This window comes from Drosophila hydei, unplaced genomic scaffold (assembly GCF_003285905.1).
Source record: "Drosophila hydei strain 15085-1641.00,03,60 unplaced genomic scaffold, DhydRS2 tig00008119-arrow-pilon, whole genome shotgun sequence".
Classification (NCBI taxonomy): Eukaryota; Metazoa; Arthropoda; class Insecta; order Diptera; family Drosophilidae; genus Drosophila; species Drosophila hydei.
Window position 1 is genome coordinate 5,832,978 of NW_022045830.1, and position 27,528 is coordinate 5,860,505.

General features: G+C 41.3%; 4 protein-coding genes across 7 annotated transcripts in view; 2 read left to right on the forward strand and 2 right to left on the reverse strand.

Annotated features, from left to right (window-relative positions):
• Positions 1 to 2,878: 2,878 nt before the first annotated feature.
• On the reverse strand, positions 2,879 to 4,829 carry LOC111597157 (isochorismatase domain-containing protein 1). 2 transcript variants are annotated; one of them, XM_023311712.2, is made up of 3 exons: positions 4,601 to 4,829; positions 4,344 to 4,553; positions 2,879 to 4,285 (listed from the first exon to the last, which is right to left on the reverse strand). In XM_023311712.2, exons 1-3 carry the CDS (start codon positions 4,733 to 4,735, stop codon positions 4,001 to 4,003), a joined length of 630 nt encoding a protein of 209 aa, XP_023167480.2. In that variant the 5' UTR covers positions 4,736 to 4,829; the 3' UTR covers positions 2,879 to 4,000. The 2 variants fall into 2 exon arrangements, with proteins under 2 accessions (XP_023167480.2, XP_023167481.1); XM_023311713.2 differs by having other exon boundaries at positions 2,880 to 4,285; positions 4,344 to 4,549; positions 4,601 to 4,682.
• Positions 4,830 to 5,124: 295 nt separating this feature from the next.
• Positions 5,125 to 8,651, forward strand: LOC111597156 (methylthioribose-1-phosphate isomerase). Of its 2 annotated transcripts, none has more exons than XM_023311711.2 (6): positions 5,125 to 5,200; positions 6,567 to 6,725; positions 7,306 to 7,541; positions 7,595 to 7,821; positions 7,885 to 8,048; positions 8,111 to 8,651. In XM_023311711.2, the coding sequence occupies exons 2-6, from the start codon at positions 6,594 to 6,596 to the stop codon at positions 8,438 to 8,440; spliced, it is 1,089 nt and encodes a 362-aa protein (XP_023167479.1). In that variant the 5' UTR covers positions 5,125 to 5,200; positions 6,567 to 6,593; the 3' UTR covers positions 8,441 to 8,651. The 2 variants fall into 2 exon arrangements, with proteins under 2 accessions (XP_023167479.1, XP_023167477.1); XM_023311709.2 differs by lacking the exon at positions 5,125 to 5,200 and adding an exon at positions 5,906 to 6,502 and having other exon boundaries at positions 8,111 to 8,650.
• Positions 8,652 to 8,746: 95 nt separating this feature from the next.
• On the forward strand, positions 8,747 to 10,005 carry LOC111597158 (lysyl oxidase homolog 4). The gene is made up of 2 exons (XM_023311714.2): positions 8,747 to 9,586; positions 9,647 to 10,005. Exons 1-2 carry the CDS (start codon positions 8,761 to 8,763, stop codon positions 9,877 to 9,879), a joined length of 1,059 nt encoding a protein of 352 aa, XP_023167482.1. The 5' UTR covers positions 8,747 to 8,760; the 3' UTR covers positions 9,880 to 10,005.
• A 1,799-nt stretch (positions 10,006 to 11,804) lies between these two features.
• LOC111597155 (G protein-coupled receptor kinase 2) overlaps positions 11,805 to 27,528 on the reverse strand; it is a 59,088-nt gene continuing 43,364 nt past the window's right edge. Inside the window, exons 1-11 of one of the 2 annotated variants that reach the window (XM_030224826.1) lie at positions 15,601 to 15,619; positions 15,395 to 15,490; positions 15,179 to 15,299; positions 14,527 to 15,108; positions 14,354 to 14,459; positions 14,092 to 14,281; positions 12,995 to 13,243; positions 12,773 to 12,930; positions 12,493 to 12,702; positions 12,162 to 12,425; positions 11,805 to 12,095 (exon numbers count right to left, since the gene is read on the reverse strand). In XM_030224826.1, the coding sequence (XP_030080686.1) occupies positions 12,003 to 12,095; positions 12,162 to 12,425; positions 12,493 to 12,702; positions 12,773 to 12,930; positions 12,995 to 13,243; positions 14,092 to 14,281; positions 14,354 to 14,459; positions 14,527 to 14,597 (1,341 nt within the window). In that variant the 5' untranslated portion in view covers positions 14,598 to 15,108; positions 15,179 to 15,299; positions 15,395 to 15,490; positions 15,601 to 15,619 and the 3' untranslated portion in view covers positions 11,805 to 12,002. Of the gene's footprint in view, positions 12,096 to 12,161; positions 12,426 to 12,492; positions 12,703 to 12,772; positions 12,931 to 12,994; positions 13,244 to 14,091; positions 14,282 to 14,353; positions 14,460 to 14,526; positions 15,109 to 15,178; positions 15,300 to 15,394; positions 15,491 to 15,600; positions 15,620 to 27,528 lie in introns of those variants that run through there. The other variant, XM_030224825.1, reaches the window with a different exon arrangement.

Below are 27,528 nucleotides of genomic sequence, written 5' to 3' on the forward strand. Positions count from 1 at the left end.
TGCTGGAAAACACGGGGCACACAACTTCACTTTCTATTTATTTACTCAATGCAAGCTGAAGCGGCGGCCTCTTTTGTGCCAAAGTGCACAAATCACTTCGATTTAATAACAATAATCGTTGGGGGGAAAAGCGTTTTGGGCCAGCTCCACAAGGTGTTTATGGCAAATCGTGACAAAATGCTTTGACTCACTGACAAATTGGTGCAATGAGGCTGTCGGCGAAACAGCAAACGTTCCCTGATTGAACATCGCAAGCCTTTTGACATTTTGGCAAGTGGATTTCGCTAAGCAGCTTCAAATGGGTTGGGCGAAGAAAGCTAAAGCCAGGCCAAGCTATAGTTAGATGTGAAACTTGTGAAGTGAGAAGAACTTAGCTGGGCTAATTGCTGAAGGGTTCGTATGATGTGTTGCCCTTTTGCCCATCGAGTTGAGCTTTGTCAGTAGATCGATCACAATTCATAAATCCAGCAAATATGGGTTTGTAGAACAAAATCAATTGGTCTTCCGGATTTGAGCATTGGCTACAGGATGTGCACAAAAAAAGTCTCACATATAAAGTATAAAATGCTGAATATCTTGGCAATGTCTTCTAGTTGAATATCTCCTGTTAATATGCAAATAAACGTAGAAAGTAAACGTAGCAATGCATGATGCATATTTAATTTGCGTAGCTAGGCGCCCACCTCTCAGCACCCGCAAAGGCGGCATCAGTCGCTGCACTCAAGTCTCAAGTCAGGCTTTACCCAAGATGGCATAAATTTCGAACTGAACAAGTGAAATTGACCAAATTTGGCAACTGTAACTGCATAAACTGCAAGTCAAATGGGACTCAAGTCACTTTGATGTGTCCAACAAAGGCCAAAACCGCAAAGGAGATGAAGACGACGACGACGACGACGGCGACAGAGATAAAGCACGCAAATGTGTTGAAGTTGGCCAACATTTTGGCCAATTGCCCATATAAATGCTACAACAGCGAGTTTTCAGCATAAATTTGTAAATCTTTCTAGATTTTTTTTCTGTTTTATTTTCGGTATTTTTTATGTTTTGTTTCTTTTTTTTTTTTTATGTCAGCGAGTCGACGCATTTACGGTAACTTGTCGCAACCAAATTACCAATAACCAAATTAGTAACATATGTAAATACATCAACAAATGCATGTTGCCTTTCACAAACTGCTGTTGCTATTGTTAATGCCCACTGGGATATCAGACTGAAGATAGAATTGCGGTGAAAACATTTCAAGCTTTGGCCCAAGCATTCATTTCATATCTCCATTTGATCTAGTTGCCAGACTCTCTTTGATAGGCAACAAGCAAATTCAGATTCCATTGCTCACACGAGCATTCAATTTAAGCAAGCTTTGAATTTCTTACTTTTGATAGCATTTCAAGTTTGTTCATATCTAGATCTGATCTTGTTGCTAGACTCCTATCTTTGATAGTGAGCAAGAAAAGCATGCACTGCATCTTATATATAAATGTATCTAGTTTCGAGATTACTCAGGCCCCGCAAAGAACTGTGAAGCATATTGAAACTTTTGCATTCATTTTGAGTTGGAGTAAAGCCTTTGGTGCGAGTATATCTTTTATATCTTAACAGTTCTAGTTGCTAGATCCCATCACTTCAGTCCAAACTTGACTTATGACGGCTTGTCTTTAACAGATCTAGTTTATATATCTATATCTATATTGACAGTTGAGTTAACACTCAACTAGATTCTATTACTGCATCACTGAAGATGCTGATGCACATCGTCCTAGAATTTGTCGTGTTTCTCATGGCCCATTCTCATATCCTTGCTAATAGTCTAACTGTACTTATGGCTTTATGACTTTTGCTTGTTACCGACCACTTAGCGTGGCCCAGAGCTGTAACTCTAACTTAATTATAATAGTTGCATACACTCGTATACAAACATTCACACACCCAGCGAACGCCCCAAATGCCGTGGGGCCGCAGCACGATTGGAGCGAGCCCCTTTTGAATGCTGTAAATAACTAATATGCTAATTAGATGTTACTCTTAAGTAGTACTCACTGTACACTGCACAGATACACCCATCTCTCTCTAACCAGCTGAGGAGCCCACTAATTGCTGGGCAATGGTCGGCGGCCGCTTGCATTTTACTGGGTTAACAGGTGACTCGGAAAGAGTTTATTTCGAGAGAGACAGCGAAAATTCCCTATGACCGCTAGACACAAATACAGCCACGCCCACTACGACTAGCAGGCGGTGCCCAAGAACCCAAATGCTTGATGTGCATAATTAGCATAAAATTATTGAACTAATTGCTGCATGTGAATTACTTAACTACTAAATTAGTAAAGAGCTTTGGCTGCCTGCCTGCCCAGTGTGGGAAATGCAAATGATACTCATCTAGACTAATATATTTCATTAGTTATAGCTGCTGCTGACGTTGTTATCTCATTACCCAGAGAACCGACCCTCGGGCAAAATTTGGCTAATTTGGGCAACAGGCAGCAACATCTCCATAAATTATGCAACTTCTGACACAGCCCGGGCAACGGCTCTTTGAAGCGCCGCTCGAGATTCTCACATTTGTCAACACTCCTCGGCGGCACATTCTGGCGGCAAATATGGTGGCATGCAACATGCTCAGCTAAAGGGTATTGCAGGTACTGTTATAGGGCTGCCAGGTACTTAGCATAGATAAGGTAACTCATAATACATAAACTATAATTTATATTATTATTATAAATACTATAATTAGTATTTAGTATTTTAAAATCACAATTTAATGACGATTTTCCGTTCGGATGCAGCTCATTTATTTTATATTTCACTAAATATTTTTTTTTTAATATTTTACGAGAATTTTGCATTTACGATTACTTGATTTTAAACAATTAATTATGCATAAATAAAATAATCGAAATAAGCGTATAAATACATCGGCTAGCTTAGCTTTAAATTTGTTTACAATTCAGTCCAGCAGCTGAGTTGCAGTTGCAGTTGCTGTTGCCACTTGCCACTTACCACTTGCCGGGCAGCAGACACATAAATCCCAGTCGCGATGAGTCGTAGAGCTGAAGCTTGCCTGATCGCCTGTTCATTTGCACACGGTTTGGCAATTTCGCAGATTTATCATTTTTATCGTTTTGCTAAACCAAAATTTATTAATATGCCACGCTTGCGAACCGGTCTCGAACCTCGGCCCGGAAATTTATGGCCGCTGGCTGCGTCAGCGACTGGCAACAGGCTGCAGCCTGCTATCAGCTGGCAGCTAACAGCTGGAGCCGCCAAAGCTGGCCGACGCTTACGCACGTTACCGTTGCACTGCAGCTTGGCGTGGCTGCAGCCGCTCACACGCCGCGTTGCTGGCTAAGCTGCAGCTTAATATTTTGTTGGGATTAGATAAGCGAGCTGGTGCATAATTGGCCAGATCTTTGGGCATGCTGTTTGCATATCGCGTGCCATCGCGCCGTAGCCATCAGTTTCACTTGCGATCCAATCGAGCTGGCACTCAGCTGGCAGGGCTTAGGCAAATAAATTGCCAACAGAGCCGGAGGGGGCTAGCTAGCTAGACAGCGATCTAGCTGCCTGGCATGCAGATGAGATTGGGATCTTGGCCTGTTATGAGTCAATCAGACGCCTGCTACATTGTCACCATCACCTAGCGGTTGCCTCTGGCGCGTAGGCAAACAACATGCGGAGATTGTTGCGATTGGATCATGAAATTTAACTGCCTTGGTATAGTCGTACAAGGGGTGCTCGAAAGTCTTCGCATAAATTGGCAGCAAGGAGGCTTGGCGTCAATGCAGGCTACCGCTACTGCCTGGCTGGCTGGCTTATAAGGCGCCGCTGAGGTAACGCTCCATTCAGCTGTCCGCTGGGCAAAATGTTTATGAGATGACGATGCTGGCCGGAGGACAGGCAGGCCCTATCTCTGCTCGACTCTTTCATAATTTCTATGAGCTACACAAAAATACTACCTTAATGGTAAATGAATAGACATCAAAGACGCCGCTTGGCCATATCATTCCTTGTCCTTGACACTCGTTGTGGGTAGCCAAAGCTTCACGTCGGCTGACACTTTCTTCAAGAGCGGCGCTATCTGCTTGAAGGACTTGTGGTTCTTATCGGAGAGCAGATTGAATATCACGCTTTCCGTGCTGGCTATTATGCAGCCAATGCCACGTAGCCGCGCCAGTGCTAAATCGCGATCCTGATTGAGACGCGAAGCACAGCAGTCAGCGACCAGCCACACATTTATGCTATTATTGATAAGGTCAAAGGCCGTTTGCTCTATGCACACATGCGTCTGTAGGGGCAATAAAATGTTAAACAGAAATAAACGATATTCGCACATAATCGCTTGCCTCAATGCCAAAAAGCACAGCCGTCTCGGGCTTATCGCTAAAAATATCGTTCATTATATTTGTAACTTCCGGTACAATCATGCTGAACCTGGTCTTTGGCACGATGCCACAGGCATGCTTCACATCCAATTCGTGTACTGTGCTGCCTAATCTTTCAGGATATTGCTCCGTAACCACTAATGGAACATTCAACAGCTTACCCGCTTCTATCTAAAACTTGAGTTATTGTATCTATGGTAAAAATATACATAGCTTACCAATTTATTTGAGTTTTCAATTACCGCCCCGAGCAAGGGAATAGCTGGTTTGAATTTTTCCTGTACGTCACACAACATGAATAACGTTTTAGTTGGTTTCAAGCGGTAAAGTGATTGTATCAATCGTTTCGACATATTTCTTTGAGAAATAATACTTAAAATTTGGAAATTTTTATTAATATTTTAATCTGTTTGAAAATTCCCGCAAAGCTAACGCCCTCTGTTGATAGTTGTAATAACTTCATATCACAGTGTGCATCCAATTATAATTATCGGTATCGATGCCACTGTTAATATGAATGCGAAAAAAACGCGCTCTGTTAACCTAATGTTACGTGTTAAAATACAATTACTAGCGTTGTGATATTTTCGCAGCAACAAGTGTTGTGCTTTCAAAATTTAACTAATTGGTTGTCAAAGTAACGCATGAAACTTAAATTAATAATTATAATTCACATTTAAGATCGAAACCGACTGTAATGCTATGAAAATCAAAACAAAAACGAATTTATATATATAATAAGCAAAGTTCCTTTTACTCAAAACATTGATGAATTTTATATAAGAATTCTTCCAAACCTTGGAAACGTAAACAAAACAGTAAGTAAAAGTTAAGCCGGCCTGTTTCATAACATTTTCTGCAATTTGTATTATTGTCTTGGCAAACGAGGCATTTATCGAGCTGCCGCCCATCAGATGTTTGCTATCGAAACTTAACATTTTTGGGTAATAGGTCACACTTTTTATTTTAAACTGGTCATACAGTCTCCTACCTTGTCTGCTTTGTTTACCTTTTTCTGTTTACATTTTTTGAATTTTATTTCATTAAAATGAAAGTTTTTGAATTTGTATTCAAAAATTTGTAATAAAAAGGCAAGTGAAAATAAAGTGTCAATATATTTATTGTTGCGCTAAGTAATATGTTGAGCATAGGGTTGCCGGTGTGTATTGCCTTTGCCGCAACCACCAGTTGCATGCCGCTAATATGTGCATGCAATTGTATGCATTTGTGTGCTTGCGTGTGTTTATTTGTGTATGCATCATTTTTATCGAAACATCAATTTGGCATAGAACCAGCACCAAGTTCTTGGTTGACAATTACAGCGCGCACAACTAATTGCAGGCGCATAAATTACGCTTCTCTGAGAATTATCAAGGCGTTCAAATTACAAACATATCTACATATATATATTGGTTTATATGCATGTGTTTAGCTGTGTTATTTCACTTTCAAGATAAGCGTCGCTGTACGATTTGCTGTCGGCTGTCATATATACAAGCAAAAATATCATAATGCTCGACAACGTGCTGACGGCTAAAGCAACGCCGGCGTCAACAACAGCGCCAACGTCGGTGTCAACGTCGGCGTCAGCTGCGCCGTCAACGTTGCCAACGCCTTTATCAATTTGCTACGGATACGCAAGTTGTGACAAGTTGAATTAATCGCTTAGCCATCGCGACGCGCTCTAGAGTCTAGACCCTAGATTCGAGACTAACACACTATCCCAGCGCTCTCACAATTACCCTCTCTCACTTATTCTCCCACTCACTCTTACTCTGCCCATCTCCCATCTCCCATCTCCCTTTGCCCAACTAATTGCGCTGCCCTCTCTCTTTTCGCCAAACTGTTTTCGAATTGGTCTCGGTCCATTCGTATCGCAATCGTTCAGTAGCTAAGGGAAGCATTTGCCTGTCAGACGTCTGAATCTGCCCAAGCAATTTTCGACTGTCCTGGCATTGGCGTTGGAATTTCATTTGATTAATATTGATCAATTGATAAATACAGTCACACAGACGCACACGGACACATTCAGCTAGACCCTGGTCATAAATTCTGACATAAATGTTGTTGCTCTGACGCCCGCTGAATAGGAATAGCTGCCGCCATTTCCCCCTAAATTGGTTTGTTTGTGTTGGCCTTCAAGCCATCAGAGCTTTCCTAATATTTTGCCTTTGTCTATTGCAGTTAGTCGTAAAGTACAAATTGTTAAGGATGAGCCTACAATCGATCAAATATCAGCGTGGCAGCCTGGAGATACTGGATCAGCTGCTTTTGCCCGTCGTCTCCAAGTATTTGACGGTGCGCGGCGTCGAGGACGGCTGGAAGGTGATCAACAAAATGCAGGTGAGAAGCCACAATCACTTTGTCAATCAGCACACAACCGAATTAAATTCCTGTCACTTGCTCAACTCTTGAATTATATTCAAATTGCCATTTGCCCGCTCTATAAATAACGTAATTAAAAGTTTCTTGAAGATCGTTTAAATAAATCTTGCAGATTGCTTGCCAAGCATCAAAACGCTTGCACACATCATCATCAAAATTAATTGCATCTTGCCCAACAAGAAATTGTTTGCGGTTTGCTCATTTAAGTGGGCTGCCCTCTGCTTATTACCAAGACTGAATATTGAGAAGCGAACAGTGGGTCGTTTTCCTATTTATTTATTATTTTGCTAAAACAAATAGAATCAACGAGAGCGAGAGATTATTTTGCAGTTGTTTACTGCTGCCTATGCAAAAAGAGCTCGCATGCGGCTCATCACGTGGACTCCGAGTTATTATATAATGTGACTATAAAGAGTTTATGGCCAGATAAGAGCGTTGACACAGCAGCAGATGATACCAAATTTAAACCCCGCACTTGCACCCACTCAGTAATTGTCTTCGTCTCTGTCTCCGCCTGTTTTGTTTACCGTCTTTGCAGGTGCGGGGCGCTCCGGCCATTGCCATTGTGGGCTGCCTCTCGCTGGCCGTTGAAATCTATCCAGAGGAGTTTGGTAGCAAAAAGTCGCTGCGTCAGGAAATTGAGGGCAAGCTGAACTATTTGGTTTCCGCCCGACCCACAGCTGTTAACATGAAAATTTCTGCCGACGAGCTCATCACGCTAGCCAACGACCTCACCAAGGATGATGCCGTTACGGTGGCAGAGATGAAACAAAGGTAATTAAAGGCAAATACTTAAAACCACGAAATTTACGTCACTGTTATTCAAGATTCCTAAACGCCACCGAGGCCATGCTGGAAAAAGACATTGCCGACAATCGCGCGATTGGCGCTAATGGTGCTAAGGCCATACTGGAGCACGTGGCCGAGGCGACGGGTGTGCCTGTAGCTGGTCCTGTGCGTGTATTGACGCACTGCAACACTGGATCGCTGGCGACAGCAGGGTATGGCACAGCGTTGGGCGTGGTGCGGCGCCTAAGCGAGCTCAGCAAACTAGGTAAGCGACCGCTTCGCTTCAATTTATCTAACTTGTAATTAATAAGCAAATATATCTCTATAGAGCACGTTTACTGCACGGAAACGCGGCCGTATAACCAGGGCGCACGCTTAACCGCTTATGAGCTGGTGCATGAAAAGCTACCCGCCACCCTGGTGCTGGACAGCATGGTAGCGGCGTTGCTGCGTGTGAAGAATATTGCAGCAGTTGTTGTGGGCGCGGATCGGGTAAGCTATTAATGCCGTCGCATAATCTTGGCAGCCTCATCAGTGTCCGTAATCTCATCTAGGTGGCTGCCAATGGTGATACGGCCAATAAAATTGGCACCTATCAAATAGCAGTGGTGGCCAAACACCATGGCGTGCCGTTCTATGTGGCTGCACCGCTGACTTCCATCGATCTGCAAATACCCAGCGGGGATCATATCATAATTGAGGTGCGACCCGATCGTGAAATGACGCACGTGGGTGAACATCGGATTGCGGCACCGGGCATTAACTGCTGGAATCCCGCCTTTGATGTAACGCCCGCATCCCTTATCACTGGCATCATCACGGAGCACGGCGTCTTTAAGCCATCAGCGCTAAAAGTGGAGATCACCAAGCTGCTCGAGTTATAACAGCCGCACAGACTGTTGTTTCTGTTATTGTTAATGTTTGCGTTAAATTAATGCACTCCAGTTGCAAAAAGCATCGCACAGACAGTCATAGCCACGCGGAACCACATGCATATTGGCAGCCAGCCAGCTGGCTTTTGTATATGTAAATCGGCGCTGAACGAAAAAATACAATGCACATTATCTTTACACAATAAGGCTGCAGAATTAAGGCAGATGTTTCTCTTGTTGTTTTATTTTTTGAATATGGAAGTCTTTGTTTATCATGGCTTAAAACCTGCGCTCAGTTTTAGAATGCCGCACTAGATGCTTACCAGTGGAGAATGAAGTCGCTTCTCTTATTGCTGTCCTGCCTGGGTCTGTGCACCTGCCAGCTAAACATGTACAACAATTTTCGCAATATGCGAATACGCCTGGCTAGTTCGACTGCTCCAGCCATGCAGCCACTGCGAGAGGGTCGTGTGGAGATCAGTTTTGACAATGGCAGAAGTTGGGGTACAATTTGCAGCACACACTGGTCACTGCGTGAAGGTAATGTTGTGTGCCGGCAGTTGGGCCTGGGATATGCTTCCATGGCAATAGCCAGCACTAAGCATGGCAATAGTCAAGCCAATCGTTGGGGCTTGGTCGGCACCCGCTGCCGCGGCACTGAGCGAAAACTATCGGAATGCCACCGCGAGCCGACATATCCGACTATGTGCAATGCCAACAATCGTAATGTCAGCACGGTGGCCTGTGTGAGTAAATCAGCAGATCTGGAGCTAGGTGTCTCCGACATCGAGATAAGTGCGTACCTGGCTTTAGTACCAATGACACAGTTGACTTGTGCCATGGAAGAGAACTGTGTATCGAAGGATGCTTATGTGGTACGCAGAACAAATCCGAGAGCCATCCGCAAGCTTCTGCGCTTCTCTGTCAAGGCTTCCAATGTGGGCACTGCCGACGTCAGCCCTTACGCCAACTACAAGGATTGGGAGTGGCATCAGTGTCATATGCACTACCACAGCATGAATGTCTTTGCCACATTCAACGTATACAATAATCGTTACCAAAAGGTGGCCCAGGGCCACAAAGCCTCCTTCTGCCTAATGGACTCAACGTGCAATTTGGGCGTGACCCCAAAATACATGTGTGGCAACACTACGCAAGGTAAGTTCTCAGCTGGTGCCCCGTTCATTTGAGCTCTTCTTAACGCCAAACCATTAATAGGTATTTCTGCTGGCTGCGCGGACGTGTACAGCCATGTGCTAGATTGCCAGTGGGTGGATGTGACCACGGTGCCCATTAACAAGAAATACAAATTGCGCGTGGAACTGAATCCCGAGTACGTTCTGGGCGAGATGTCCTTCGAGAATAATGGCGCCGAGTGTGAGCTGGATTACACGGGTGAAGTTCTAACAACAAGGGTCAGCAACTGTAAACGAAAGCCCTTGCTTATTTAAAAAAAAGTCAATTGCAAAATAATATAAAAATAAAATACTGCAATCACGAAATGATATCAATAGATATTATAAATTCAGTGCGTTTGAGCTCTTTGGAGCTCCATAATTTCATTAATTTCGACATATTTAAACTGACCTTTGAAGGAATTTAGATTCGAGCAATGCCACAATAAAGACAACTCATGCATAAAATCATTTTGTCAAATAAATAAATGAAATAACAATTGCTAATAGTTGTAGTTAAATACGTTTATTGTTTTTGTTTTTTGTTTGTTGAATGTTGGTTTTGTTTTTGTTTCGCATTTAATTGCTCTTACACAGTAGACTTTATGCTTGTATATCTGGTATTTATTATTATGATCTATAAATATGCCTTTAATTACTATAGATAAATATTTCGGCGCTTGCTTTGATTCTTTTGTGCTAAAATTCAATTATGCTTTCTTCGAGCTTGTGGCGTTTATGTTATTTGACTTTTTTTGTTCTTTTTGTTTGCTTTGTGTTGTGGGTTGTGCTTCATTCATTGTAATATATATGTAATTTCTTGATTTTTGTCGCCATTGTATACCCTAACATTAGCTAATTGTGCCAAAAAATGAATTGAATTGCAACTAAATGTGTTTGATTTTCGCATCTGCTATCGCACTGACCCGTGAATGGGAAGCTGCAATCGTGTATGATTTGCATTTAATGATTAACATAATAAATTCTCAAATTGGTTTGCCTTTGTATTTCCTTTCTTTTTTTTTGTTGCTAATTACAAAAATGCCTACACTACACATTTATACACAGAACTCTTAACACTAGTCGACGTCTCAATTAGCAATTAGCTGGCATCGTTTGCTGCATGCAAATTTTCTATATGTATACATACACACATACACACACACACACGCACATGCTCCCTCGTAAAGCACAGGTTGTGGCATGTATGCAGCATTATTGCATGACAAAACAGAAATATCAATAATCACGTCCTCAAAATCCTAATGAACAAATTGCAGTCAACTTAAACTTAGGCAACAGAATTGTTTGAAGAGCATTGAAAAGCGTAGGAAAAGTGTGCGGCAATTATAAAAATGATATATGTAGATGTATCTAAGTAAATGTACATTCATTTATGCATACAGTTACATCGATATATATGTAAATATATGTTACATATATGTAGAGATGTACTTATTTATGTTAAGTATTTCAATAAAAATGCATTAAAGTTGTTCGAGTATTTATGTCATTTGCTTAACACGCTAACTAAAACACCTGACGCATTAACCCCCCGACCGCCCGCCTCTGCTCCCCCACACTTTGCAAAAACACGTTGAGCACAAAAACTACTTTACAAATATTACATTCTTTACTCTGGCATTGCCTCTAGATTGCCCTCTATATAGAAATGTGTGTGTGTCTGAGTGTGTGAGTGTATCAATTATAAGTAGTTCCTGTATACATATTTAAATAGCATACATGTGTTTGTGTGTGTTTTTGCTTAGGTAAGATTACTTTAGGTGCTATGACAAACTGACGGCCAATTTGGCTTGCGCTTTTTATGTATTTATTTATTTTTATTTTTATTTTGAATAGTTTAGTTTAGTTTTTAGTTTTCGCTTTGTAGCCTTTAAATTACCATGAAAACGTACTTGTTCAATAAGTAGGTATGGTATAGTATGCTATGGTATGTGTTTTACTACCATCGATTAAGTAACCACCTAACGTGCCTTTCGCTCAGTGTACTCGCAAGTTGTGTGTGCGTCTGTATCTTTTGTGAAAACATTTATAAATTAATTTTTGCATATTGTGCGGACCCTTTTATCCTTGTTTGCTTGCATAGTTAATCATCACATACATACATACATATATATATATATAAATATATTTATATATATATATATTTATATATATATATATAATTTAAAAAATGATGTTCGCCCTCCTGATACATATTGTTCTGGTTGTTGTTGTTCGTGTATTGCAATGAGTTTCAGTTGTGGTGCGATTTGTACGCTTTGCTCTTAATTGGGGTTTTGATTGGTTTTGGGGTTGGATGTTAATTGTGCGCGTGTGGGTCACAATTCGTTCTATGTGTGTACGTTAGGCGTTTGGGCTTTAACTAATCTATGCTATCAGCTCTCGACTGTCGTGGATGACACGCTGTGACTAGTGGTTAGCAGGTGCTCAGGAATGGGTATGGGTTGTGTGCGAGCCGGTTGCTTCTTCTGCAAATAAGAGAAAACACCAAATCATTAGTCGATAAAAATAATGCGAGTGTACTTAGTCATTACCTTGCGCCTGAACGGAAAACAGCCTGCCTTGTCCGGTTCCGGTATGGCATTGATCAACAAGTCGGGCGTGGGACTCTCCTCGGGACCGAAGACGTTCAGCTCGCGAAAGCATTCCGTCTCCATCATCTCATTTTGCCATGAAATGGATACAGAGCCCGTATTGAATTTCGTATAAAAATTCGTATCGGATTCATCGATATTGACACCCTTCACAGTCGAGAACTGTTCAATATCGAGCACATCTTTGGCGTAAACGGCGTGCGGCTGTTGGCGGCGGCATGAAATAATGTTTAGCTTGCGCGTTATTGATTTGGCTCGACGTATTACTTACGTCTGGCACGAATGGCGGCTCCAGCATGCCCGCCTCCAAGCGTCGCCAATTCAGCTGTGTCGAGTGGAAAAACGGATGCGCCATCACATCCTGGGCGCCCATACGCCCGTTGCGGCAGCCCAAGCGTTGCTTTATCGATTTAGCTAACAGCTGTTGGCACATTGATTTGGCTTCATCATTAAACTTGCTCGAATACTTTTCGGCATCCTCCTGCAAATGAAGTTAGTTAATATTCCTAAGCCATATCTCGGTTTGGATTGTTTAGGGACTGTCAACGGACCTTTACACGTCTATCCACCTCTTCGCGCTTGACTTTCTCCTTGCGCATGCGAAATGGCGCCTGACCCTCGATCATTTCATACAGCAGGCATCCAAAGCTGAACCAATCCGGCGAAAAGGCATACTTGTCATTATCTATGACTTCCGGCGCCATATAGCCTGCCAGATTTAAAGATGTTTAGTTATTTTATTTCTTTTGGCTCACATGCCCACCGTCACTTACCCACTGTGCCGACGCGTCCGCGCACCATCTCCCCCTCGGGTATCTCCACAGCCAGGCCCAGATCAGATATGCGCACATGCCCATGATCATCTAACAGTATGTTCTCCGGCTTGCAATCCCTGTAAACAATGCCCTGCTTGTGCAGATGCTGCAGTCCGCAAGCCACCTCGGCAGCATAGAATCGGGCACGCTCTAGCTCAAAACCAGGATCTCCGCCCATGTTGTAAATATGAAATTTCAAATCGCCGCCTTAAAGATAAAACCGAAAAGTGCCAAATGTGAATTCGAAGGGAACTAAGAACGAGGGAAAAGCAGCATTTGATTTGTGTAATTGTTCTCGATTTCAGCAGATTCCAGCTAAAGCTACAAAATGTTGAATTTAATTCCGAATTTATTAATTGTCCATTGAGTTTTACAGTCGAATTACTGGGAACCTGCTTCACAAATCGATTTTGAAGAGCCACAGCTAGAGTTACCAAAATGTTGAGTAAGCGTGTTTTGTCCTTTTTGTAATTCAATTTTGTGCTGAATGGCAATTGGAGGAGCGAGGAACAAAAGGATGTGGGAATTTAATTAAAATGGGAAAAGGAACAATGCGAAAGGCGAGAATTACACATTCGTTCACATTCCCATTCACACACATTCACATTTCATTTGCTATCACTTTTATGAATGCATCCAAATGAAAACTGATGTCTGCCTGTTAGGCATAATGAATCCCGCTAACAAGTGTGTGTCTCTCTATGTGTGTGCGCGTGTGTTTGTTTGTATGCTTCCGGTGCTGTAAACCCAATTAGCATGGCACGGGATTAAAAATCGTAGCAGCAACATATGATCTGAAATCAGAAAGCTCCATTGTGCCCATATGAGCTGGAATCCTTGGAGTGGCCAGCGAGAGCTGGCTGAGCAGCATTCTTATCTACAGAGCCAATGGGCGCGTGGACTCTGTCCAATGTCAGTTCTATTCATGGCAATGTCCTTTCAATCGAACGTGCCATTGTTTAGAGTATACGCTTCAAATCCGTCGACTGCAGTTCAGTTTATTCAAATGGCCTTAATGGTGGACTATGGGGCTGCACTAACTGGATAATACATACCGTTCATTATAGTCAGGACCAGGCAGAGTGCGTCCTTTGTTTCGTATGCGTAGGCCAGATTGACAACAAATGGCGAGTTGATTTTTTGCAGTATTTGCTTCTCAATGAGCACCATAGACTCGCCCTTACGCTTTTTTATGCGTTTTTTCTCCAGCTTTTTGCACGCGTACATTTTGCCAGTGGCGCGCACCTGCGAACGTCAGCAAAGGATGACGCGTTAATGGACACGTGTGTATGCGCTGTTATCCAATTGTCCACTTACCTGACAGGCACAGACCTCGCCGAATCCGCCCTTGCCCAGGACGCGGTACATGCGAAACGTTTTATATGTGATGGGCTGTGCCTCGAGCCACTTCCACTGCAGATAGCTGCAAGGATATTTGTGAATTAATCAAATGATTCAATTTGTATTAATTACAGTCGTGCGGTACGCACCGGTGAAAATACATGGAGTTCTCGAACTCGCGAAATGGTTCACCAGCCAGAAACGCCTTCACTGCCTTCATACAGTGGGCAAAGATATCCTTGCCGCCGCTGTTTAGCTTGCTGCGAACTTGTGCAATGAGATCATCGTTGAGCACATCGAGGACCAGTTCATCGGATGGCGAGCCCGAACCGGTAGCAGATGCACCGCCGCCACCCTTTTTCGCATCCTGGCTGCCCTCGCATTCAACGCCCTCGTCGCCATCGTTCTCCACGTCGCCTTCACCGCCATTCAGCGCCAGCGCCGCATCCTCGCCATTGTGATTGTGGGTATCGTGCTGCAGTTTCTTGTGGTTGGTATTGTTGCAGTTGTTGGCGGTGGTATTGTTACAATGTTCAGTCTCAACTGTTTCAGGTGCATTGGCTATGCTGCTATTGCGCAGCAGCTCCTCTCGGGTCTCCAGGTCCAGGCCATCGCCCTCGCCGTCACCGCTGCCGCCGTTGCGCAGCTCCAGCTGTGGCTCAATGTCCAAGAAGCGCCGCCCAATGTCATGTCCAATGAATATGCGATTCACAATAAACTCGATCTCATATCTGCGAATGTTGCAAGCATTTCAATTAATATCTCAACTGCCTCGACTCCCAATCTGCCGCTGCGACTTACTTCACTACTTGATCCAAGAAACTGATGTAGCGAAAGTAAACGGGCCGCTTGTTCTCACAGAACTGACGAAAGAGCTCACGACCAATCGGCTGTTGGTCTATCACGTAGCCATAGCTTATGTCTGTATTGGTTTGCGTTAAGCGATAAGCGATAAGCAAATAAGCAAAATTAATATTCAAATCGTTTTTGATTTATATTTTCCCATTTTTCACTCACCTAATTTGTCTTTCAGGTGGATGCACTGCGATATGTGTGGAAATTGTAATATTTTTCGCCATTTTTTACTTTTTCCCTTGTTGCTGTCAGAACCACCTGAAAAAATAGAGAATATATATTTTCAATTTATACAATATGAATATGAAATCATAATATTTATTTATTATTTAAATACAAATCAGGACAAACGTGTCAAACTAACTCACTTCCTCTCCGCTTTGTCTGAGCTACGTTTACCTCAATTAAAATTACTCTCTAAGTTTATCTTGATTTAATTGAACTGTAGCTCATATTTTCAATAAATATGTGGTTACTAGATTCATAACAATTCCAAGCAAATTTCTTGGCCAGCCAAGAGTAAATATTCCTTGTATTTATCTCAGTTCACTGAACGAATGTCTCCAGTTTCATTTGTACATTTACAAGCGAATCAAGCACAGGCATTTGCAATTAAACGATTTATGACAACATTGATACCATATTATTAAATAATCAATTCAGATACATGGGATAAGACACGCCTCAGTTGCCTCTTTGTTGGAAATAACTAAAATGTGACTTAATACATGGTATTTTACAATGTCCGGCTGTAAACTCCTGATGCTTGACACCTGATGCAACACCAGGTGTTTGGGGTTAAGTGACCAATCTAACTTCCAACCTGAAAGCTGAGGTTGCACTTGCCCACAGCCTTTGTCAGAATTAATAATAATGCTGGTATTAATATAATATTCTGCAGCTGCTAACGAGGCTCTTAGTACATATATACATATATATATATATATATATATATATATTTACGGCTCAGTTACTAATTGAATTTAATCACAATATTAGTGTAAACTAAACTCGTGACACTTTGAGTAATTGCTAATTTGATTACAAAGCAAATAGCTATTGCAAGTTATATATTACTTATAGAGTTAAACAGTTTTTGTTATTCCTTCACAATTCAATAAAGTCAATTCAATATTTTGAGCAAGAGGCTAAGAGGCGGCTAACAATGACTAAATCACTAAATCAAGTGCGGCATTCGCATTTACTCTGACCGACTGGTCTGTCGATAATAGTAGAGTCATAAAATGTAGCAAGTAAATCGATTTAGACAGCATAAAGGACGCATGAGCTCGAAGGAGCAGTTGAGCAGCAGCAGCAGAAGCAGAGCATAAATGTCAAAAGCAGTCAAATCGAAATCAATGCGTTAACTGTAGCTGTGCACATTGGCTGAATGAAACTAAAACAAAAATACGTCGAAAAAGATCGAAACTCAATCGGACAGCTTTTCATTTGCCAGCGCTGAAAAGTATGCTGCAGCTACACGCACACGTACACGTACACGCACACATACATACCCACGTACACACATACGCTACAACACACTAAACATCGTTCAACTTTGGAGTGTCCTTGTGGGCGTGGCTGAACTGGAAGGCACATACAACTCATCATAGAACATGGTATCAGATGAGTGTGCATTTTGAATGCTACTTGCACACACACACACACACACACACACAATATACTTGAATATTACGAATGGCTTACAGTTGAGTGAACGCAATTGGACTGCACTTGGCGATGAGTAAGGCCGGGTCTCTCCTGACTTCAACTCGATAAATGTTAGATATGTGTAAATAAACTAATATTTAGATTAGATTTTATTTAAGTAAAATATTTTATAAAATAAATGCATTATATAAATACTTCTTATAGGTAAAACTTTAACATCTTATCTGCAAAAGCTTCGTGCTTTTTGTGCAAAGCGAACTCGTGAGTCGTGACAATGCCATAATAAAGACACATCTCTATGTGAACAGATACGCTCACACACACACACATGCATGAGTTAGTCTTAAGCGAGCGTTTGCTACTTGTATTAGTTAACGAGGGGCAGCTCGTAAACTTTTTGGCGCTTTAAAGCTGCTACCGAAAGTTTCAAGCTGAGCTGGCATTTGGTTATTTGAAGGGGGCGTGCCATCGCCTGGCTCAGTGCGTGCGCATTTAATTTAGTGGCAGTGCAATTATGTAAAATAAACTTGAGAAACTTGAACAGCAAACTGGTCAGCAGGCAGCAACAGCTGAGGCTAAGGCCGGGCTTGAGGAGTGGTGTTGGCCATTCAGTTGGCTTGCTTTTTGATTTGGCTTTTAGTGGAATTAGACTGAACTGAAGCGTCTTGTCCAAAATGAAAATGGCAAGAAAAAGTTTTCGGTAAGCTGGTGGAGAGCAAGGGATAAGCAGATGATAAAGTTTCGTTAAGCCTTGACGATAACAAAGATGTGGACGTGGAATGGCCAAAACTTTTACAAATAACAATTAACTGTGAGAACTAAAAACTCGTTCAGATATGCCATGCAAACAAGAGATGCCAAATGCAACAAGGGATTCGGAGTAATAATAAATATAAAGCCATGTGAAGCAGCAAAAGTTCTCATACAACGAATTCGCGAGCTCTGTTGAATGATTTATAAGGAGAAACAAAGTCACAAAAAAAACCTATGGGAACGGAGCAGCAAGTGCTTTAATATGTGCACTTAAAACTCACATAGTTGGCCCATTGTGTGCTACTTTTATGAGCTTATCGGATGCCGCTGCCAGTTAAACCGTTCAGTTGCACTTGCCACTTACCACTTTCCACTTGCCACTTGCCACTTGTCGGTTGCCACTGGAAGCCGCAAGCGGTGTACAAAGCTCTGACAGCTGCTTTTATGGCAATAATAACAAGCTTTGCGAAATGTCAAAAAGCTGCTATAATTATGTAAGGCCTACAGGACTGGCTAATACCCTGTAGACATGCGTAAAGTAAAGTTAAGCCAAATCATTCTTAAATTCTTTGACATTAGCGAAATGTTGCTAAAAATTTTAACTTTTTTTCGGCAATTATTATCCTAAAGCAAAGCGGAAAAGCGCAAGTGCAAAGCACTTGAACAAAGTTTATCAGCAAAAAGCAAAACGTGAGTGAAAAACATACAGAGTTTCAAATTTGGGTAGCTCGTTGCTTAAACTAAAAGTTGAAGCCGCACGTGCCGGGCTCTTTGAGTGGGAGAGAGTAATAAATGCGAGTTGGCTATAAAAAAGTATTAATGAAGACGCAAGGCTAATTTGTGTCTGATGGTTTCTCTAATTAAAACCAATCAATGGGAAAAATTGCGTCTGCTTCCGTTGGCCATTGGTGTGTGCAGACCATCGGCCGCCCCTTCGGCACGCCCACCCCTCCGACACACAACGAGCAGTTGTCTGCATGTCAACTGGCAGCAAATGCAATTTGTCAGCAACGTCGCCAGGCAGCTGCAATGGCCGCAACGCTGGCGGCTAATTGAGTAGTCGGGCTGGCGTCGACACAACTAAAGAAAACAATGGCAACACACAATCTCACACACACATACATGCACACATACAAAGGCAGCACAATGGCTGCGCCAGGAGGGAGGCCACATTTAATTTATAGCTCAACAAGTTGTCACTAGATTAGCGCTTGTTCAGCCGCATCCAGCAATTGAGTAAATCACATAGATCACGAGCTTGTGACCAGCTTGAAGAAATTGCAAATTTATCGATAAACATTAAAAGTTTTGGCGAGCAAACTTTAGCAGTTTCCAGGGCCGCAATTTGGTCAATTTTTCACACTGGCCGCCAAGAAGTATGTGACATAATTTATAAGTGTCAAATTGTTGCGGACATGCCGAGCTACAGCCACAGCCACAGCTACAGCTACAGACCCAATCTCCGCATCCTGCGCCTTTTTGTATAATTTTATGTCATTTTTCAGCAAGATGAGCAGCGTCAAGAGACGAAGTGAAAGACCGAGTGAACAACAGTTAGCTGCAATTATTTATGACCGACTCGTTATTCAGGCAGACAAGACGCGGACCGAGGTTAAATGCGGCGTAATAAGCAGCTGGCCCAAAGGCCAACACCAGTCTTCAATTTAGCCAAGTTAAAACACTGCTCACAGTGCGTATACGCAACGTGTCAGCATAAGTGACATAATCTGTGTGTTCCTTGGCCTTCCCCTCACCATCTCCCCCCTTTAATTAAAATTTGCTGCAAGGTAGACACATTTAATTAAATGAAATAGTGTTCTAATAGTTATATATAAGCCACACATAAATTAACGAATCATGGCCACTGAACGAACATCAACTTAATTAGACATATATTTTTATTAAGCTATCGCCGAAATGTGGACTGTCGAAACATGCTTCTTATCAATTTACACTTGATTTCTAATTATTCAAACGATTCTTATGTCTGTTAACATCAAATTATTAATTAATTAGCTTTCGTATGAAGTTTGAAAACTTTAAAATATTTATAAATTATTTATTTTTAATTCATTAGTTGTCAAACTAAAACTAAGCTGACTAAAGCATGAATATTTAGTATTTTTGCTAACTATCTTCATCTCTTGTACGTATATCTACATCTATATGTCTGATCTTCTTTTATTCTGTTTTCCTCCCTCACTTAGTAGGTATCTCTTTCACAGCCTCTCGCATCTCTCTCACTATCTCTCTCTCCCTCTTTCTCTACTCTCTCTCACTCTTTTCTCACACTTAACTCTCTCTGTACTCTATCTACTATCTCTGCTCTCTCTACTCTCTGTGCTCTCTCTACTCTCTCTACTCTCTTTACTCTCTATCCATTCTCTCTCCTCTATTTTCCTTACCTTACCAGTCTGTCTTACTCTGTTAGATCTTAGCTAATTCCATATTTAAGATACTCAAATTAAATGTTACTGAATTTATTTTTATTAAAGTTTTTAAGTTGGTCTGTTAGGCCATAAAAACATTAGCCAGAAGCCATAAGCATGGATTGAAAAACTTCCAATACAATGTACCGCAGTGGGACAGTGCGCAATCGACGTCACATAGTCTATTTACCTACAGCCGAGTGAACATTTAATTAATTATTACAGTTAAAAAAGCATTAAAAAAATGGCAAATATCAATAAAAAGCTATAACAGGTAAGCTGCAGACCATCGAACAGGCTGCGAAGAGTTGATTGGCTGTCGCAAAACGATTTTGGGTATGCGTTAAACGTCCGCCCCAGTGGGTGGTCTTAATGTAAATATTCGTTTGATTGAAATCTGGACACCAGCCACGCCCATCTTGACAATGTTTATGGCGCGCATTCAAATGACCGTCTCACATGACGCGAGCGCGCGTGTGCGTATAGAGCCATTAAATGTCATGACTTTTGATAATAGCAATTTAAATATTCATTTCGTAATCGGAATTATAAAATTACATTTTTTGGTATGGAACACCAGAGCTGCGCGCTCCGCCTGCTGCTGAGGTTGGTCGCCATGCGGGCTTCTTATGAAAGCAATTAATGGACAGCAAAGGCCGTAAAATGCAATTTATTACAGCAATAGAACGGAAACAGTGCAAAACCAGCAGAACGCCGGCCATCGGAAATGTGAATGGTAGAGTGTCGAAGATTCGTCCTTGACACAGACAAATTAATTATGCTTCAGATATTAACGCATTGAAGGCTATATATTAAAACACCAAACAGCCAAGCACATAAAACACATGCCAAATTTAAGCAACAACCAGCAGCAGCAGCAGAAGCAGCAGCTCAGCAGCTACCAATTTAAATTCAATTGCTGCGCCGCGCGTTTTTTCATTAAAATTCTACGCGTAGGCAGCAAATTCTATAAAATCGCATCGCAAAATTTGCAATGGCAGTTCGAGTAGCCAAAAAAACCATCAACAAAAAAATCTTACAAATATGCTGCTGGGACGGGAGTAATCGATAAAAATGTTACCCTGCATTCCATTGATAAGAGTGAATAAGCAGAAACATAAAAGTTAATAAATTTCCATAGATAAAAGTTAATATCATATTATCAGATATGAAGTAGTTACTGCTCAGCATAAATAGGTCAAACATGGGCCTCATATCTTATCATTTCTTTAATAACGAGAGCCCAGACTATTTGAATTTAATTAAGCTCGCAAGGCTGAAGCACTTGAATGAAATGTATTTGTTAAAACATAATTAATAAATTTGATATAGTAAGAAGTGCACAACTATCTTGCTCGACATTGACATAGGGTATGTAATAACTCATATAGACGGACTCTCACACTCTCAGCCCGCAGTCACATCTATGGCAATGCAAATTCTGGGGCCACTTGGCTCAGAGAAATAGTGAAATTAGTCGGGTTGCCCATAAAACAGCGGGATGTGCGCTCCAGCCGTTATAAAAAAAATTTTATTGCCAACTTGCTGGCATTATTAATTCGTTTCATTTCATCTGGCTCGTGGGCTCGACCTACGCCGTCGTTGCCTCGTGCCCCCATAGCAGCATCATTTGCTTTTGTTTTTCAAGCTCCATTAGACTACGAGACACAATAATGGCGTCTCGTGTCGGTTTTATAATGGCGACAGCGGCGGCAAGGCAATTCAGCCAACTAATAATTGAAAAGTTCAACCAAAACTAATATCAACAGACTTATAGCCCTAAGCGTGAGATAGAAGAATTAAAGTCTTTGAAGGCGAAGTCTGCATGCCACATGCACAAGCTCCTTGCCAGCTCAACAAACACGTAACCAACTTATGCTGCACTCTAGTAGCGCAAAAAATATTTGTTTATTTATTTGTTCGTCGAGTGCGCGTTTCCTTTAGCTACTTACAGTTGAGCAGTATTGGTGTAATAATACGCCAAAGATTGCAAATATTGTAAAACGTTATAAGATACTTTGATTGTCGGATTGATAAGCTTCTTACAAGAAATTTAAAATCTTGCAGAACACTTTATTTGGTCAGGTGGCCAACGAGTGTGCACGGAGTGGCTCGCAGCACACAACCTCGACCCGTCAGCTGCCAACTTTTTATATGCAGCACTGGTTGTCGTAAAATCCACAATAAACTAAACGTAAGCATTATAAAAAGAATACGCCAAGCGCAACGCTGCGTATGCGTAATGGCTCCCATGTGAGTTACCTGGACTGGTGCGCATAAAAGCAGATCGTCCCTGTGTTTATCAACACAATGGCAGACTGGCAGACTGGCAGACTGGCAGACCGCCATACCGTGGAAAGCAATTCGAAAACAATGGCCAGCACAAAGGTAAGTATGTGGGGTCAACTCAAGACAACGACTTCAAATGGTTAATACAGCCGACCGAGGCTCAAACATGCTTGAGGAACACAGTGAACTTTATTCCGCACACAAAGTTTCATTTCGAATAGCTGATGTACTCTATTAAAAACTTATAAACGAGTCTTTAACGTCGTGTGCGCAGTGAAGCGAATATGTTTTTGCACTTGGTCCGACCCAAGTTACCATGTGTCGCTTTTAATTAAACAAGCCACACGCATTGTACGAGTACATACCAAATAGATATTGACTCAACTGCCACGGCCCAACATGCTGTACGGCCGACAGGGGCTGTAAGACACGCCTCCTGCGCTGAAAGCAGGCCATGCCTCGTGTAAATATATATTAAAGGTATATAATTAAGCGAAACAGTCGACTCGGTCGCCGTCTCTGTGAAATGTTTCGGCTGGGATTTGCGCTTAATTCCATGCTTGGCCAAACAAACAGCGGCTCCTGCTGGGAATATTTTGTCACAAACTTTCGAAGCTCTGGTGCTATTTGTAAATAAGTAATACATATATCAGTTATTTAAGTCAGCTAAGAGTATGTTTTTTATTCACCTTCCTTTAGGTGCATTCGCTTATTATTTTGCTAAAAAGTTATTTAATTAAAGTCAATTTTCTTTGGCTGTTAATAAAGTCGTTTTTTCATAGTTTATATAAAATTTGAGCTCTTTCATTTGCTTTGTTTAAGTTTCAACTATGACTTGCTTAAGCACCGACTTCATTTCCACTTTCCCATGCTCCTCACTTCAACTTTGTCTTTCATTCATTCTTTCAATTTAGAGTGCTACTTACTGGACTGTTTTTAACCCCACTCCAATCTTTGCAAGCAGGAAAAAACTTCCAGTTTTCTAGCTTAACTTTCAAGTTTTTAATTTATTCAATTAGAATTATAAGCGCGATGCCTTTACTTGCAACACCACCCACTTAACTATCCACAGCCCGCGCTGCAGTCCTTGCACCAGGCAACGCTCTTAGCCACGTTACGGTTATAGCAACATTCTAGCGCATTTCTTATAATTTCGTTTTGTTGTTGCTATAAAAATTACACGAGCGCAAAAACGTGAACTCAACTCGTTTTCCACTCAGAAAAATTGTCGCTGCATGTTTGAGTGTGTGTGTGGTTGTGTGCGTGTGTAAAGGGAAAAGCTTAAGAAGCGCGCTTGGATGGATAACAGCTTTATATATGATGATCTTCGTTCTGACTAAGCCCAAGCCGGAAACAATTCTTAAATTTCCTGCAAATATGGGTTACTCAGTCTTGAAGACCCAAGACTGAGATTGCAGCAACTCATCGTTGCAGCAACTATCGTTTCGCATATGATTCAATTGCAATTAATAAGCTACCTTTCGCCCACTTGCTCTGTCCAATTTGTTGCGTCTGGCAACTGTTTGGATTTAAGCTCACAAGTCTCTGTATTCTTTTTTTTCAGTCAGAAGTTTTCCAATTTCCTCCAAACAGCAAATAGTTTCATAAATTGTATTATACTGCGACCGGGCAGAGATTCTGCCATCTGCAGTTGCCTAACTTTCAAAGTAAATCAGGTGCAACTCGGGGTTTGTGTGTGTGTGTGTGTGAGCGCCTGCATTTGATGACATTCTTAGCACAATTACAGCAACTAAGTATTTGCCCAATATAGCATCATCTGCTGTGCAACGAGACTGTGTTGACATTAGCGAAAAAGTTTCTGCAGGCGAGAGCAAAGTCGTACTTTGCTTTGGTCTGCTCCGCACGAAATCAAGTAGAGATAAATATATATTTTATATTTCTTTTTGCTTGCTTATATAAGAGATATGCTATAGAAAAATATTTTCTATTTTTAAGGGCCTCCAATCAACGGCAGATTTATACCCAAGCACAAATCATTATGGTCATCTGGCTTTTATAACGACATCGAACAGATTCTACGACAAATAGATAAGAATTATTTGAAAGCACAAAGCAAAACCAATCAAAAGTCTCCATGGCGCTGTCAAATTCTAGCTATAGAATTTCATTTTCTGCCATTTCTTCTCTCACTCCATCATTTCATTTTATTCCTAGTCTTTCCTCTTTTTTGTTGCCTTGCAGCTGCTCCATACAAATGGTTTTTCACATCTCGATTTTGATTGCGGAAACGGAAATTATGGGTAGCGCACGACCACTTCTGGCCCACCTAGACCTCGGCGGCCGACGCCTCGGTGCTTCGTCGATTATATTTCCATGCCCTATACATATATCGAATAGGGTATAATAAAGTTATGGAAATCAAAAGCAGCGAAGCGAAATCAAAAAATTCTACTTAATTCTTAAGATATATAGATCAGATATTTATCTGAAATATTTTCTGGATTATCTCTACATTCCCTTGAACTTAGTCTAGGGTATTTGCTATCTCAGCAATGGCCAAACTTGCTTGCCTTTTTCACAACCTGAAGTGCTTGCAACTTGGCCTGTTCAACACTTTGCCCATCGAACTAATAATAATAATTGAAGCTGCACTTTATTGCCTCAATTAGGCGAAGCACAGTTCAGTGTGTTGATTTTGGTCTGTCTTATATTGATTTTAGTGAACTGGCAGCTAGCCAAGGACAACAGAGTCCTTGATATAAATGATATTTTTTGTTTAACCCCAACTTATTGCAATCTGCATACCCCAAACGCTTGACCAGGCGCAATGTGGCAAGTAACGAGGCCATAAAAAGCCCAAACATCTGACAGCTAACATAAAGCTGAAACAAAGACAACAAAAAGCCATGGAATATAAAAATGATGCGAAGGCGTGAATATGAAAAATGATTACACAAGCTGCAAGCCAGAAGAAAGCAAACGGGAAAAGTTGGCTTCGTGTTCATCAAATTTAAAGCTGCAACATCCAAGCAGGCAAGCAAAAGGGCGTATTCAACGAGCACGTTACCCTGTAATGAACCATGTCAAGGTAAAGGCGAACAAAATGCAATTAGTTCTGGCAACACAATAAAAATTTGGAAACACGGGGAAAATCAATAAATAAATAATGATGTAAAGCGACAATCGTATTGAGCTGTCCTACCTCCATGGTGCCTTGTTGCGCCTCAGTTTGATTAATCATACGCCACCGCCACGTCAAAACAGAGCAGAGTTTGACATTTGCTACTGCAAACTGTTGCCATGGGCCGCACCCCTTGCCGTTCGCCTGAAACGGTTAAAGATGCGGACAAAGGAAAAACGTCGGAATGCTGTAGCTAGGAGCTAGCTTTTGGTAAAAGCGTACATCAAAGGAGGCTTAATAGCTGGACCAAAAAAAGTTTACATGCCTTTTGCTTAAGCATTTGAAATTCAATCGGCTAGCCAAAGTTGTTGCTGTGGCTCGTTAAAGGATTCTCCTATGTGTGTCGAAAAAAGGAAAACTCTTTCATGGCCCCAACAGTTGGTATAATGATTTTTACTAACACTTTCTTATCATTATATAACTTGCAGTATACGGGAATGGAAGCCCGACAAGGACAATAATATAGCTCAAAAGCCTAGCCCAATTAACTCTGATGTGAAATTCTCCAAAAGTTACAGCCACATTTTTATGGCTTCCTGATACCCCATCTGAACAATTTGGAGCGGGATAGAACAATGCGTAAATGTTGTTGGCATGCCAAGCTTTTGAATTGCAAATTACTTCAAAGACATTTCACGTTCTTCTCGTCAATGGCCAAGTATTTGGGCATGTTAAAATGCAATTCCTCGTGGCCGACAGTAAATCGAAAAAAGAGCAAAATCAAAACTTGAACGGCGAACAAGACGTACAGTAAAATGTTTTGGCATACGGCGCGTGGCCGGCATTTCAACATTGCCGTTCAACTTTTGCAGTTTGTACATAATTTAAATAATTTTGCCAAGCGCTGACGGCTTGCTGCGATTTGATATGCAAGCGCATTTTGGACTGTCCAAAACGCACAGCTGCCAACTGACAACTGGCTACCAACTACTGGCTCGATTGGACCGGCCAAAACCAGCCACTGGGAAGCCGACTGACTTTTGCATTGCAGCCAGCTGTCAAAGCATTTGCCAAAATGCTGCATATTTGGCTGTCGGCAACTGCATTTCGAATAACCGAAAAGAAATAAAACAAAAAATACAGCAATGTTTTCCGCATGGTCAGCCGTTACTTTCACACAGATTTATCTAATACACATTTAACTCTACGCACACAATGGTCTCTTCCAGTTACCCAAACTAGTAGCTGCTTCTTATTAATTACACATTTCAATTGTATTTACTGTTACACCAATTTACTGCTACAATTCGGTCTGAGCACAATGGAAACAAAATAAACCTTACGAATTGGTGTAATTTCAATTTTCTGGGAATCAGTGTAATGTATTTAAACGATATCGCTTACACTTTAAAACAATTCTATAGACTGATGAAACGTATTGTGAATCGCATTGCCATTGATTTTTCAGAATTTGATTGTATTATTATAAAAATAAATTCTGTATTGTATAAAGTTTTCAATAGTATCTTTTACTTTTGATATCGGGATTATTTATACATTTTATTTATACATTAAATGATATTTTTCAATTTGCACACGAACAATAATCTGTCAGACCTCAGCTATCACCGAGAGAATTTGCTTTAATTAACGTGCTTTATTTTCGATTATCACGATTGCAGGTGCTTCAATTTGCAATCAAATTCATGCCCACCCATTATAGCCGATAGATAACAGCGATTAACATGCACAAAAGCAGTAGGTGGCCAAAATATGGCAGCCATCAGATAACAATGAAAACAAAGCCGAAAAACAACTTTTTTTTGAGACAACAGGACAATTACTCTCAATCGATGTCAATTTGGCAACGGCCATTGAGTTATTTAAATGACAAATAGTAGAACAAAAACATATCTGTGAATATATAAATTATATGTTTTCCAGTCCTGTGGTGACTGAAAGTTAGGTTGAGAGGCGACTGTGCCTCTTATTGCTGGCCTCGGGCTCAGACAATGAAATAAGCCATTTAACGAGCAAATGACGGAGTGAATATTTATTTAAGCGGTTTACTG

Excerpts from the sequence above, each read along its gene's own strand:
- LOC111597156 (XM_023311711.2), top strand. The coding sequence starts at position 6,594 with ATGAGCCTACAATCGATCAAATATCAGCGTGGCAGCCTGGAGATACTG. Across the intron at positions 7,542-7,594 it reads GTGGCAGAGATGAAACAAAG|ATTCCTAAACGCCACCGAGG; the intron begins GTAATTAAAGGC and ends CTGTTATTCAAG. Across the intron at positions 8,049-8,110 it reads TTGTTGTGGGCGCGGATCGG|GTGGCTGCCAATGGTGATAC; the intron begins GTAAGCTATTAA and ends AATCTCATCTAG.
- LOC111597157 (XM_023311712.2), bottom strand. The coding sequence starts at position 4,735 with ATGTCGAAACGATTGATACAATCACTTTACCGCTTGAAACCAACTAAA. Across the intron at positions 4,554-4,600 it reads TTGAAAACTCAAATAAATTG|ATAGAAGCGGGTAAGCTGTT; the intron begins GTAAGCTATGTA and ends CTCAAGTTTTAG. Across the intron at positions 4,286-4,343 it reads CTGTGCTTTTTGGCATTGAG|ACGCATGTGTGCATAGAGCA; the intron begins GCAAGCGATTAT and ends TTGCCCCTACAG.
- LOC111597158 (XM_023311714.2), top strand. The coding sequence starts at position 8,761 with ATGAAGTCGCTTCTCTTATTGCTGTCCTGCCTGGGTCTGTGCACCTGC. Across the intron at positions 9,587-9,646 it reads GTGTGGCAACACTACGCAAG|GTATTTCTGCTGGCTGCGCG; the intron begins GTAAGTTCTCAG and ends AACCATTAATAG.